The sequence below is a fragment of the Podarcis tiliguerta genome (genome assembly GCF_965153285.1).
Source record: "Podarcis tiliguerta genome assembly, chromosome: 2".
Classification (NCBI taxonomy): Eukaryota; Metazoa; Chordata; class Lepidosauria; order Squamata; family Lacertidae; genus Podarcis; species Podarcis tiliguerta.
In genome coordinates this window covers 50144385-50158252 of record NC_139535.1, presented here as the reverse complement: position 1 = coordinate 50158252, position 13868 = coordinate 50144385, and the positions used below count along the sequence as shown (strand labels likewise).

At 45.2% G+C, this 13868-nt stretch overlaps 1 protein-coding gene across 2 annotated transcripts in view; it reads left to right on the top strand.

Moving 5' to 3' along the window:
* The window catches only part of TWF2 (twinfilin actin binding protein 2), a 56396-nt gene extending 51517 nt beyond the window's left edge, over positions 1-4879 (top strand). For both annotated transcript variants that reach the window (XM_083429523.1, XM_083429524.1), the window contains 4 exons: positions 2114-2239; positions 2384-2534; positions 3189-3310; positions 4277-4879. In XM_083429523.1, the coding sequence (XP_083285649.1) occupies positions 2114-2239; positions 2384-2534; positions 3189-3310; positions 4277-4444 (567 nt within the window). In that variant the 3' untranslated portion in view covers positions 4445-4879. The remainder of the gene's footprint in view (positions 1-2113; positions 2240-2383; positions 2535-3188; positions 3311-4276) is intronic.
* The last annotated feature ends 8989 nt before the right edge of the window (positions 4880-13868 follow it).

Below are 13868 nucleotides of genomic sequence, written 5' to 3'. Positions count from 1 at the left end.
GATTGCTATGTGATCTCCTGGCTTCCATTTTAAATCCTGATCCTCATTCGAACGCTGGGGCTGGCTGAGACAAAATGTTGGCCTTCAGAGCATTTTCAAAAGATTGGGGGAAGCTCCAGGCCTTGGTTAGAAGCTAGCATCAAACCAAAGTGAGGTTAAATGTGTGGTTGTGTTTATCTATCCCTACCACCACTACCTTCTGAATAAACAACCATGGAGATGGAAGTGAGTGATCAGGATTGAGACTATACCATGTGAAGAGGGAGATTTCACCCTCTCCTGTGCTGCAGTCCCAGTGAAAATGTCCCCCAGACATCTGCTGCTACCCTCAGGAAGAAAGCTTCTGTTGATGCTTCCTTCTCAGGACGGGGTTGCAACTTCAGAAGTGGGGAGGAATCCCAATTGTGGCAGGATCTGTAATTTCTGTGTATACTACATAGGACTGTTCAAGACATCTAAACTGCCATTCACCACCACCTCATGTGGCTGCAAGTTCCTTAAATGAAGAACTACTTTCTTATGTCTGTCCTAAACGGCGTTTTCACAAGTTTGTCTTGTAGTTTTGGGTTCTCTGCCTCCTTTGTAGTAAGCAATACAGGGGTAGCCAACATGGTGCCCTGCAGATGTTGCTAGACTCCAGCTCTCCTCAGTCCCAGCCAGCATGACCCAAATGGCTACCCCTGAAATAATACAGCATGATCTATTTTAAGTAGTATTATTTTCAGCCATTCCACATTTCCGGCTTTCTAACTGTGTCACTCATGGATTCTTCTACAGACCAGTTCCTTATTCTGATACTTAATATATTCCAAATTATATATGGGCAGAGCTGGGATTTTAATAATTTTTCATCTACCGGAAAATGACATTTCTCTCTCACGATAAAAAGCAAAGCCTCGCTTTCACTCCTTTATCAAGAACGAAAGTGAAATATTGATAGTTACTCAATGAAGCGTGTGACCTATTTCTTGCTCTTCTATAAAGCAGGAAGCAAAAAGCTAATGATTTTTCCTCTGGTGACACTGTGCAAAGCCTTATAAGGCTGTGGTCTACAGCCACTTGCAGTTATTTTGGAATGAATTTATTATTATTATTTTTAAGCTAAGACTGCGAGGATGTGTGTGTGCTAGTGCACCAAAGTCGCCAGAATTAGTCACAACATTTCCCCTTCTTAAGACTGTATTTTAATTATTATTTTTTTAAAAAATGTGACATTTGAACTGCAACAATTAACCAATTTCATAAATCTAATGAGAAACTTCTTTTCTCTCTCCTCTGTAAATCATGTCCCACCCCTCCACAAAAAAACTTCTCTGATTTAAAAACAAGATAAAACATGGGCAGGTACAAAAGAATATGATGTGTGTGGTGGAGAGGGGTTTGATAAAGATCGGAACAGATGTATAATTTGGTTTTCAATGAATGCTTCTATTCAGAACCTATGGAATACACTTGACCAAAAATTGGGGAGGGATTGCATGTGTTTTTCTTTTCAGCTGGTCTAATGTTAGGGGCTAGCTCAGGGAGCCTGATTTCTGGGTCTTTTGTGCTGGGCCCCATATCTTCTGCCCCTTTCCTCAACTTAAACTTTGCTTTTATTGCAAAGCACAGTGCTGGCGAGACCCCAGCCACTCACCGTCTTAATTTGCTCAGAGACCTAAATTTGTGCATATATAGAGCACACGCAAATTTATTTCATATTCCATTTCCCAGAGGGTTTTTTTAGGTACTGAGAAGCGCCCCTGCTTGCAACTGCCTACCAAACCTGGTGGTGGTGTTTTGAAAGCAAACTTTGCCAGTGCCTCAATGCAAATCCTGCCCCAGGATTCTTCTTCTGGCCTCCAGACTGATGCATCAGTCTAGGGAGCAGGGCACCAGGCTTCTCCACTGGTCCTCTCCTTGGTCCAGCATTGTGGACAGGCTCCATCCCCATGTGCCATGGCAGCTGCTAGCAGCCCCTTCCCACAGGCTCTTTCCCTTCCAGGGTGCATCAGCTTCTGAGCGCCCCGAGTCCCAGCAGCATGGCTTGTGTTTTGCTGTCACCTTTGTTGCTTTCCTCCTTCCTTCATTTCACCTCTGTTCCTTTCCCCCCATCCCCACCCCTGTTAAACAGGTCAAGACTGAAATCAGCGTCGAAAGCAAACACCAGACCCTCCAGGGACTGGCTTTTCCTTTGCAGCCAGAAGCTCAGCAGGCCATCCAGTTACTAAAACAGAAGAAGATCAATTACATCCAGCTGGTGAGAAGTCTGTTTTTCACTATTCAGTTTGGCCTTTTGAACATCTCTTGGACTTCTGTGCAAGCCCTGCTTGTTCAAAGGCTCTTGGTTTCCCCTGAGCCAAATGTTGTTCTGAACTGTGTCCTCTTGCCTTTGTTTATACAGAAGCTGGACCTGGAACGGGAGACCATAGACTTGGTCCACACCAATGCCACTGAGATAGCAGACCTGCCTAAAAGAATTCCTCAGGATTCGGCCCGTTACCACTTCTTCCTGTATAAGCACTCTCACGAGGGAGATTATCTGGAGTCAGTTGGTAAGCTCTGGCCAAATCTACAGCCTTGTCTTTGTTTTTTTTACAGACCAGAATTTTGCTTCTGTATCTGTGCCTGTCCTTTCTTTCATTCATTCAACCTTCCTTCCCTCCCTCTAGACAGGCATAGGAATTTATTTTCTGAATGTATCAAAGGGTTCTCCCCACCAGTGCAGATTCTTCTGTCCATGAATCTGGGGAACCGTGAGAATGTGCATGTTACGTCCTTTCTGATGATATGTATTTGCTCATGCAATTTCTCTGGTGCCAGAAGCCTCATAAGCCATCGGTTTAGTGCAGTGATGGCCAAACTTGGCCCTCCAGCTGTTTTGGGACTACAATTCCCATCATCCTTGACCACTGGTCCTGTTAGCTAGGGATGATGAGAGTTGTAGTCACATAACAGCTGGAGGGTCAAGTTTGGCCATCACTGGTTTAGTGCAAAGAATTCCGATATAACCAATGCTAGAGCTTTTAGAAACAATACAGTACATGAAAAGGAAGATGCTCGCCTGCAAAACTTTTTCCTACTCTTTGTGTTCTGCAGTTCCTTCCATTATAGTTGTTGCATGCATGGTTTCGCTCCCTATAGTTTTGTGGAATTAATCATGGCCAGACCCAGGGATGACTGATTGCCCTGTTTCCTCTTCCTTGCAGTATTTATCTACTCCATGCCTGGTTACAAATGTAGCATCAAGGAGCGCATGTTGTACTCCAGCTGCAAGAGCCGACTGCTTGACTCCGTGGAACAAGATTTCTGCCTAGAGATTGCAAAGAAGGTAAGCCTAGGCTGCCGCCACCCCTTGACCCTTAAATTTATATTTGATGAAATCCTCCTCCTTCCATGTGGACACTGGGAGCTGTGGATGGTGTGAAGGACTGGTGGGACAGCAGATGAAGATTCTTCTGGAGGAATTCCTCAGGACCCAGTATATAACTTGGGGAAGTGTCCCGACGTTGGTCTTAAAAACCTTAAGACCAATCATTAAAAAAATATTAAAATAGTTTAGTAGCAGAAGATCAGCTAGAGAGGCAGTTGGGCTTTTGGATGACAAGGGTGTCAAATATGTGTTAAAGAAGGAAAAAGAGACTGCAGGAAAGCTGAATGAATCAGCTGCATCTGTCTTCCCAGCAGAAGATGTAGGGCAGATCCTGGCCATCTAAGGGAACTGTGCCTTGTCCCTAAGATCAGATTGCAGATGGGAAAATTGCTGATTTTTTAAAAAAAGGATCCAAGGGATTACAAGCCAGTTAGCTTAACTTGTGTTTTGGGGAAACTGGTGGAAACCATTATTAAGGATAGAATTACCAAGCATCTGAAAAAAGAGTTCTTTGCAGTCATGGGATGAGAGGACAGGTCCTCTCTTAGATGAGTAACGGCTTAAGGAAAAGGAAGCAGAGAATAGGAATAACTGAATGGTTCTCACAGTGGGGGGGGGGGAGGAATGAAGGAACTCTTGGCCAAGAGAAATTTCAAAATTGCATGGCTGACCTACGAAATGATGAAAAGCTCGTTGCTCAGATGAGGAGCTGTGATACTCAGATTCTGGAGATGAAAAGTAGATCTGGTTGGAAGCAACATTTTAGAGTTGCTGCCGGATGGTAGAAATGATTTTGGGGAAAGAGGTGGACGAGGGAGGTAAGAGTGGCATTACGAGGAAGACAGTCCTTGTCTCATCTGAGATGTAGGTGTTTTCAGAGGCCAAGGCATCAGAGGACTGCATCTCCTCTTTCCTCTTTGCCAGATTGAGATTGATGATGGAGCTGAGCTGACAGCAGAGTTCCTGTATGATGAGGTCCACCCCAAGCAGCATGCCTTCAAGCAGGCCTTTGCCAAACCCAAGGGGCCTGTGGGAAAGAGGGGACAGAAGCGACTTATCAAAGGACCAGGCGAGAATGGTGAAGACAGTTAAACCCTCGTGGACAGGAGGACGGGTCAGGAAAGGGGCTGCGGGTGCCTACCAGCCTCCAGAATCGCAGCTCCAACCAAATCCACCTCTCTGCATCTGAGCCTGTCCACCGAACTCCAGAGCTGTTTCCTCCATCTCTTCTTTCAAAGTCGTCTCCACCTGGTTTCATTAGAGGGAGGGAGGGTAGGAATCTGGGGGCAGGGAGGAAGAGAGAGAACCTCCAAGCCATTTCTCTTCCTTTTTGCTCTGTCGTTGTGTAAATCCTGGGATGGGGGGAAACCATAACTGTTCTAGATTGAAATGACTCTTAAAACTGATGCTCCTGTTTACTGCTTCATATTGTGACCTGGTTTACTTGGAAACGGCACCACTCAAAGGATTTTCTTTGGGGTGGGGTATTCACACGCAAAGAGCAGAACTCTACCCACCCCCACCCCCCACAATAAACCCCCCTAATGCCTTTTCTCTCACAGTTACAAAACAGTGCATCAATAGTCTTTGGAAATTCCCATACCATTAATGTCATGCCTAGGAGTTGACTCAGTACTCACTATTTGAGGTTTAAGAAGTGTGTTCCAGGGATTAACACTTCAGCAGGATTTCCCCTCCCCCTTTTTTGTTTAAAACCATGGAGTTGGTGGGGGAGGTGCTAGAGGTTGGTGGGATTTGCTCAAGACACAGGTGTGTTGTTTGGATGAAGAAAAGCTGTTCATCTCCAGGCAGCTGAAGGAGAAGCAGCTGTTCCTGATAGCCACTCTCATTTCACCAGTGAAGAGGCTTGGCGTCCAGTTCCAGGCCTTAACAGGTAGCCTTGTTTGTGGCGCCACAAATCCACATACAGGTCCTGGATTTCACTGTCCACTTTTATGAGTTTTGTAAAGCTGTTTCTCCCCCAACCTCCTCTGCCTCGTTTTGATGGCTCATTGCCTCACACTGTTGCAACCACATGAGAAGACGAGAGCAATTAGAAATCAGGAAGTGCAATCCCTGCCCAGTTCCTCTTGGTTGGCTCTTTGACATTCTCAATTTAAGGCTGCCACTTCTTCTTCTTTTCGTGTCACCTCCACGTATAGCTCTGGTATGCTTTACCACACGTTGCCACACCAGCGCCTCACCTTGCAATTGGCTCCCAGCCAAATGGCCGCATCAACTTACCTAGCGGTTGCTCTGACTTACAGGAGCTTCCTTTTCTCAAGCTAGATGGTTCCAAATGTTGCATTCAGCTGGCTGTTGGCTGTGAAGCCTTTGGGCTCCTTGGCCCAGTGATGCACTTGCTCAGGTGTCCTCCTCCTCCTCTTCCCTCGATCGTGACACCTGCACTGGCACCTAGAATCATAGAATCATAGAATCATAGAGTTGGAAGAGACCACAAGGGTCATCGAGTCCAACCCCCTGCCAAGCAGGAAACACCATCAGAGCACTCCTGACATATAGGTTAGGTTACGATGCAAAACCACACTGATCCTTAGCTATACAGTAAAGCTTTGCCAAGCTAAGGGAATATTGGCACTTCCACAGGATCCTGAACGGGTTGTCTTCTTCATGGGGTGCACTTTCCCCGTGACAGATGTTGTTCACCATGGCGGGAATGTTCTGTGCCCCAGAGTGATTGCTGCAGATCCATGTAAACCAGGTGGAAGGAAGGGGCAGCTGCTGGTGTGACGGTGTTACCCATGTGTAGGGAGGCTGGAGCAGCTCATGACGGAAGGGCAGTTGCATTGCCAGGGGTGGTGGTGGTGGTAGAAGAAGTCTTCTCGATCCGCTCTGAATGCAAGAGTAGAAGTAGGCCCTGACTCAGCTCAAGCCAGCAATGTGACCCAGATTGGGGACTTCTGACAACCATTGTAGTAGATGACGATGTGTTCATTCCATGGGGGTCACTGAATTTAACGTGCATGATTAAACTTCTCCTTATGACCCCTGGGGAGCTTCTTAGTGGTCTGTTTTGTATCTCATAAACAAAAACAAAAACAACTCCACACAAATGCTAAGCCTTTTTTCTCCCTTTTCTCTTTTTTTCTTTCCTTACATAGCCAATTGTGTGGTGTTAGCTTGATGGCTTTGAATCGTGATTTCTTCCCTGCCCCTCCCTCCACCCCCCTTTTATGAAGTCAGTGTATTCTTTTGAAGTCTACAGAAGAGGCAGATCAGTTAAGCAGCAAAGAATGCTGCAACAGTTGTGAAGGAAAGCGCCTGGGTTTTCTCTAGCTCGCTCATTCCCATGGTGGAAACAGCTGGGACTTGGGCCTACGATTCAAGAAAGGAAGGGCAGGTTTCTCCAAGTTCAAAGCACACTGCCCTAGGGCAGTTTAAAGTATCTGGCTTTTTAATAATGATTTTAAAAATACAGAACAGCTCATGCCATAATTTCAGAGGAGAAACCTAGATTTTAACTCTCCCATAATCTTTTTATTTTCTTGAGAGGTATGCTGGAAGGGTTTGGAAGGACAGTCTCTTCTAGCTTTTAAGAATTTCTTCCACATTGGGCAGCAGGCCTTGCTTCCAGTACGTAGCGATAAGAAGACATTGATTAGGTTCAAAGTTTGGCCTAGCTCAGCATGTCATGTTCAGTCAACAGGATCCAGATTCAAATAGGGATAATGAAATCCTCTACTGGGGGTTTCCTCTCTCTTTTGCCTATATTTTCTGTGACCAAAACCCAAACTGTCAAGCTACATTCAGGGACTGCAGTAGTAGGCTGTCTCAGTCCTCCACCCCCAATTCTTGTTCCTAGAGCACCATAACTGTTGACAACTCTAGGCCAGGAGTTGCCAAGCTGGTACACTCCACATGTCAAACTCCAATTCCCATCAGCCCCCTGCTAGCATGATGGGAGTTGCATTCAAATAACATTTGAAGGACACCACACTGGCTGGCTGTTCTAGGTTCTCCCCCACCTCCCCGACCCACATTATTTGGCTTATCCCTAACCTCCCACCTCCCGGCAACAATCCTGTGGGGCGAGTCTGCATTCTAGGTGGAGTGTGCTATGCACGTGTGGGGTTATCTAGCCCACCTGTGCTTTCCTTCATGTGCTTCTGGATGTTGCCACCCTCTGTGGGCATTTTTACTGCCACTGTGAGACATAGTGAATCAGCGAAACGCTTTCTTGTCTTGAGATAATGCATACTGGTGCCTCTGTCATCCCATTCCCTCAGGAATGTGCAAGAAGTCAAACATTTTTAAGAGCATCCACCCAAGGCCCAAGCAAAGGGACATCCAGATGTGAGCACTTGCTGACTCAGATGTATTTTCCATTCTGTAGCTGGAAGATGGTAACCAGCATGTCACAGAGGTTACATTTCTTTGGGATCCCCACCACTGCCAAAGATTAATAAAACAAGGATTTCATTCCATTTTAAGTTTGTCTAGCAAGGTCACTGTTGACATGTTCTCTGCCATGTTCTATTTAATAGATTAGCCCCGTGTTCATTATCCCACAACATGTCCCAAAGGAATTTGGTGGCTAAAGCAGCCAAGACCTAGCTTGGCCTTGTGTGATATTTGGACTCCATTAGATTGGTCTGAATCTATTCTTTTGCTGTATTAATTCAGAACATTACCATGTAATGGTGATGGTCCAATCAGCAGCCTCAAGGGCATGATCAGTTATAATTTGAGGACCTATCAGAACTTCCATGAAGGAAAAAGAGAGAATTGGTAGCCTACATCTCAGTACTCCCTTACTTGTCTCATTTTCTCCTCTCCACTAACGCTAAAGGCCAAATCTCAGGATTTCAGAGAGACCAGTTACAAAATCATTGTGTCTCCCACCGCCTACCCACTGACCCATGAACATGACTGGTGCCTGTGGTTACTCCACTATGCGATCTCAATATATGGAGCTTCTCTCTTTTATAGAGGGTAACCCTTGTTTCCAAGAAGACTTTAAAAATCAGCCATGCTGGAGGAAGATCACAATTATGTGACAATCCCATAAATATCCAGCCTTACCGCACCCCGTCCTTCATAAGTATCCATCCAATCTGCACAATAGAAAGCTTTCCCACCACCTTACCTGTTTTGGAGGAAACACCATAGCACTGGAACACTTCTAAGCTGGAGAGGAATGTTACTCAGAGCATGGGATATCCTTCCTACCATGGGTATCCTCAGGTACCTCTGCCTGTGAAAATCATTTCCCACCCCTAAAACATTCTCCAAATTTATTAGGCTGGATCAGAATCAATGAGTCAAGATAACGTCATAATTTTGCCATCTAGGAGTCAAGTCAGAGAAACAGAAGACATGGTTTCTTCCCCTTTAAAATGTTTCAGTTTATTTTAGTGGGCCCACTAATATTGCATCATTATGGTGGCCAAGGTAGTTGCTGTGCTCTCATTTGGAACTTGTTTTGACTTGAATCGTTTTGGCGCTATATGGAAGCCCAGGGGCAATGTTTTGAAGGGCCCCAAAGTGGCAGGAGCCCATAGAGCACTGAGACTATGCTACTGCTGAAGAACGGTAGAGTATTCCTGCACTTGCTTGGTGGAGGCTGCGATAGGTTTAGTGCACACTCTGCTCTAGCAGGTGCTTAGCTGTAGTGGCTGAAAGGCAGGGCCAATGGACAGCATGGTAAAAGTGATCACAGCTGTCACTTGACTGTAACTTGCCACAGTGACGAGCAGGCCAGAAACTACCACTACCTTATTCACACTAACAGCACGCAGAATCTTAACATGAGCACCAGAGGTCTGGAGAAACTTAGGAAATGCACATTCCTGATTGGACTGGGTGATGATGTGGATTTGTAGATTATGGGGGAGGCAGGGCACACTGTACTGAATGCTGTATTTTCTAAAAAATAAAAAGTATTTTTAAAACAGTTGGTTTTTGTGTATTTCTTTAGTAGGTTGAGGCAGCTGTCTGCCCTGTGTTGGCTACTTGAAAGTTCACTATGCAAAGACTGCAACCTGGCAGAGACTCAGTCACTGGTGGTACCGAGGTGGTACTTCCGGTGGCTATTTCCGTGCATCAAAGGGAGATGGTGCTCCATTTGCTTCTAACAGCCCGTCTCCCAAACTCTGTTGCTGCTCAGTTTACTGACTTGTTTTGAGAATGTTGCTGATGTTCTTCTGCCTTCTTGGCTGGTTCCAGCACAGCAGAGTGTACGGCAAGCCGAGAAATGTGAGATCTGTTTCTTTTGTTGTTTCGCAGCTGCTCAGGAAAATCACAAAATATCCCTTTGATTTACTGCGTAGAAAAGTTGTTCATCATCAGCATGTGCTCAAGGCTGAGAGCAACTTGCCCAAGTTAGAGTAGGTGTTTTGCAAGAGCATGAGGAGGAAGAATATTCCTGTGAAATAGAATGTACACACTTGACCCCAAGTGTACTTAACTTAATAGTAGCTGAAACTTGACATTTTGGTGAGTATTCCTGCTCTGAGAGATCTTGAGGACGAGTAGTTCTATTTGCTGTGAATTTTGTAATAAGTAGAGTAAGTTCCTAAGTGAGGCATTCACCCATGTAATCTGTGTGGCTGCTCCCAGACTCTGACTCTGGAGAAGGTGGGCTGGCTCCCTCTTAGCGGTCTACACGCTAGTAAATGGAAGACCTTGTTCCAACGTCTTCCAATTCCAACAGGAATTGACTGCTTTTAATGAAAGGGCTGGTGTTGTGTTTTTTTGTTGTGATTATTTGTATGTTTAAAATCAATTATATCTATCTATCGAGTTTTAATTATATTAATGTTTAATTGTTTTTTAATAGTCCCCCCCCCCCTGTTTTTAGCAATTATTGTTTTTATTTATAAGCTGCCCTGAGTCCCATTTGGGGGGAGTGAGGTATAAATAAATACATAATATGAATCCTGTTCATGTTCCCAGAATCAAGCCAGAGCTGCCATGCACATAATGGGACACAGTTATGGATCCTGTTCTTGTTCCTGTATGAGAGTCGTTTCATTCTGAATCTCTTTATTCTCAGCACTAAGAACAGCTTGTGGGTAACTAGTTTTAGGCACCTGTAGACCACAGTCTACTTCATCATACGTGTGATAGGATGTGGGTTTCTTTAATAAGCTTGATGTGACATTCTGGCACATTGAGGTGAGGAGTGAGGGGGACACCAGGAGGAAGACACAGAAGTTCACATGTTCTGCACATGATAGCAAGTCTGGCAGGTGAGGTCATAAGAAATTTGGGGTGAGTGGCAAGGTGTCCTCATAGCAAAGCTACCTCCCCCCAACTGCTTTGCTAGGACTGCAACTCAACCCAGCTTATTTTCAGCCCACATTCTTACCACACCAGTTTGGCCATAGGTCTTTGAGGGCTCAATTCATGCAATATCCCCACCACTTTTACCTACTTACTTAATCTTTCTGTAAACTATTATGTGTGGCATAGTGGCCTGTTTTCTAGATTGGAAAATGCACTTTTGTTGTAAAAAAAATTGTCTTTCACTCTTGTAAAAAAAAAAGTGTGCTTTATCTCCAGGGGCATTAATTTTCAAGCTAACATTTCCGCTCACCTATTACATTTCAACCATGTGTATCTGCTGGTATTTCCTATGGTGAAGCAGCAGCGTGCATCTCCCATCGGTTGGGGGAACAGGACATGATTGTGTGCCAATAGGTTGGGACTCCCAACCACTTGCCTAGTTGTGTGTTTGGAAATGGATGTCTCCCCATCACCCCTTCTGGTGTTCAGCCTTGCAACCCCCAGTGTGTGTGTGTGGCAAGCAGGTGTGCAAATTATGAATCAACCCCAGCCGATAATCATGCGTTCAGTTTCTAGATAAAGTTCACTGTACTGAGTTAGTCAAGCCTTTTCCTTAAGCGTTTGCGATAGTCAGCTTGATGACAAGAGTACAAGTTTGTGTCTCTGGAATGTGCAAGGGACAAGTCAGAGCAAAGGCAGGAATGCAGACCCCTCATAAAAAGGGAGATATTGTCTGTAGGCAGCATGTAAGATCACCCTAATTGCTCTAAACTTAACCAGCAGTGTATAATCGTTAACTTCGCTGCAACCCTGTGGGAGGGCCAGAGCCAAAGGTATGTGATTGCCAGTTCCACAAAACAGCAAGTGCTGGCTTGTGCACAGTCAAGTCTTTCTGCTCATTGATTCAGACTCTTGTTTTCATTGACGCTGCATGCCTTGGTTGTATTCTGGCTATAACTGGGGGTGCCACCTTCTTTTCATGAGTCTCCATGCCTTCAGCAGCTGTGTGATAACCAGGCATTAAATAGGTTTTGCCAAGGATGGGGAATGCAAAGCATGCTGAATTCCTGCCTGTCAACACAGATATGCAAGCTTCTGTTTTCCATTTGGGATTGCCACCCTTTCTCAGTCTCTCTCCTGGGGTCTCTCGGTGCTTAAAAGGAGATAGCAGTCATTGCCTACTGGGTAGATTTTGATGCTGCTTAGCTTGCTTTTGAAGGTAACTCTGAATATCAATCAGTTCAGCTGGAGCACTGGAAGGAGGTAAGGTGGCTTTGCAAATGAATGGACTTCAAACTTTGAAGACACAGGTATGTTGCCTGGTTTTTTTTTAAGCAACACACACACACACACACACACACACACACACACCAGATGTTTGCATCTTGATCCTATTGGTATTTAGCAAAACCTTCCATTCTCAGTCTTTTTGGGTCTTGTAGGTAATGACCTAGTTGCTTGAAGACTTTATCCACAAGACAGCCTGGACTCATAACAAATTTTAATTCCATCTTGTGGAAAATACTGTTGCCCCTTAGATTACATAAATTGGTTATCCTTGGTTTATAAGGCCCTGGAACCATTTTTCATGATTACAGGGGACAGATGCTCTCTAGGAGCACGGGGGGGGGGGGGGGGAGCCTGCTATCTTCTAATGCAGGGATAAACACAACTTCTATATTCTGACCAGGTTTTACACTCGCACACCATCATGTCCCAGAATGCCAGCCTTGTAATGGGCCCCCCACCACCACCACCACTTTCCCAGCTTTTGCCAATGTATTCTTGCAAAATCCAGGAAGTGGAAGAATAATTCATTTGATGATGTTTGTATATCAGTGCCAGCAAGGAAATGAACATACCTTTTTGGCCTTGTGTTGGAAAATAAACACCTGACTTTCCCTGGCGATTGTGATCAAAAGGTGTAGTAAGCCCCTCCCCTTCCCATGCCTGGAAGCTAGGATTGGACCTCCTCTCTAATCCTTTGTTTTTTGATCTCATAAGCATAGGACAGAAAAGTTTGACTTGTTAAGGCAGGCGGAGGAACTACTTCAACGTTGTCTGAATGAATACTGAAAATTACATGGCGTATAACCAACCAAAAATAAAATAAATTGAAGCGCTAGCGGTGGGATGAACGTGAATGCTTGCTGTCTCAACATTTCCCAGGCCATCTTTCATGTGGTACTATTCTCCCATCATGGCTTAAATGTAAATCTAAGTTGCAGCTTTTAATCATCTGGAAGGCCACAAGGTTCCACTATCTGATCTAGACCAATCTTGCGGCTGATGCTTGGGGGAGCATCTTACTGCCCACCCCCTCTGCCTCTTTTCCTATATGTAGCAGCAGCCCAGGACCAAAGGATAAGGTGGGGGCAGCAAAGATCCTTCCAGTCACTCCTTTTCATGACCCTTTGTTTTGTTCCTTCTCCCATCCCTGCACAGACAGAAATGGGATGGGAGAATTGATAAAACCAGGAGAGGGCCTGCTGAAGGGAGCTGTTCTATGCTTCTCCTGCAACATTAGAGCTGTCTGCCTGTGACTCTAGATTTGAGTCAACACCATGCACAGAGATTGCGATGGCAGTGGCAGCAGTTCCTGAAAACTATGCTACAGATGTTGATGAGCTACAAGTCTCATCAGCCCCAGCCAGCATGGCGAATGATCATGGATCAGGAGAGCTGTGGCCCCATAAATGTTTCTGGACTACATGATCCGTATCCCTAAAGGAAAGATGGGGAACATTTGCTATTGAGGGCTGCGTTCTCTTACAGGTAATTGTTCAGGGAAGCAGGGCAGCTGTGGGCAGGGCTGAAGCCAGCAGGGGAGAAGAACCACTTCTTTTCTTCCACCCTTCCTTTCTCCCTGCTCAGCTGGCTGCCAGAGAAGTAGATCGCTGTTACCAGGAGTCGAACCTGGTTCTCTTGCAGAAGGCCTTTGGAATTAGGCTAGGTCTGCAGGTGGCCCACCCCAGTCTAGATCCTAGTTTCTCATCTGGTGCTCCACAAACTCCATTCAGGTTGTCAAACAGTTTAGAGTATCTGTACTTGGCTCTGCAATTGATTTATTCTTTGTGGCGACTGAGATTAAGGCTTTTGACCTGAGATTACAGCTGACAAACATGACACCTGAGACTACAGAACTTCACTCAGAAAAACAGGCACATCCATCACAGTTGAAAAACAAAGGCTCCTCTTATGGTCTGTCAAGAACCTCCATGCACCCAATGTTTACACGGTCCATAGGTTTGTGGTAAGGGACGTCTGA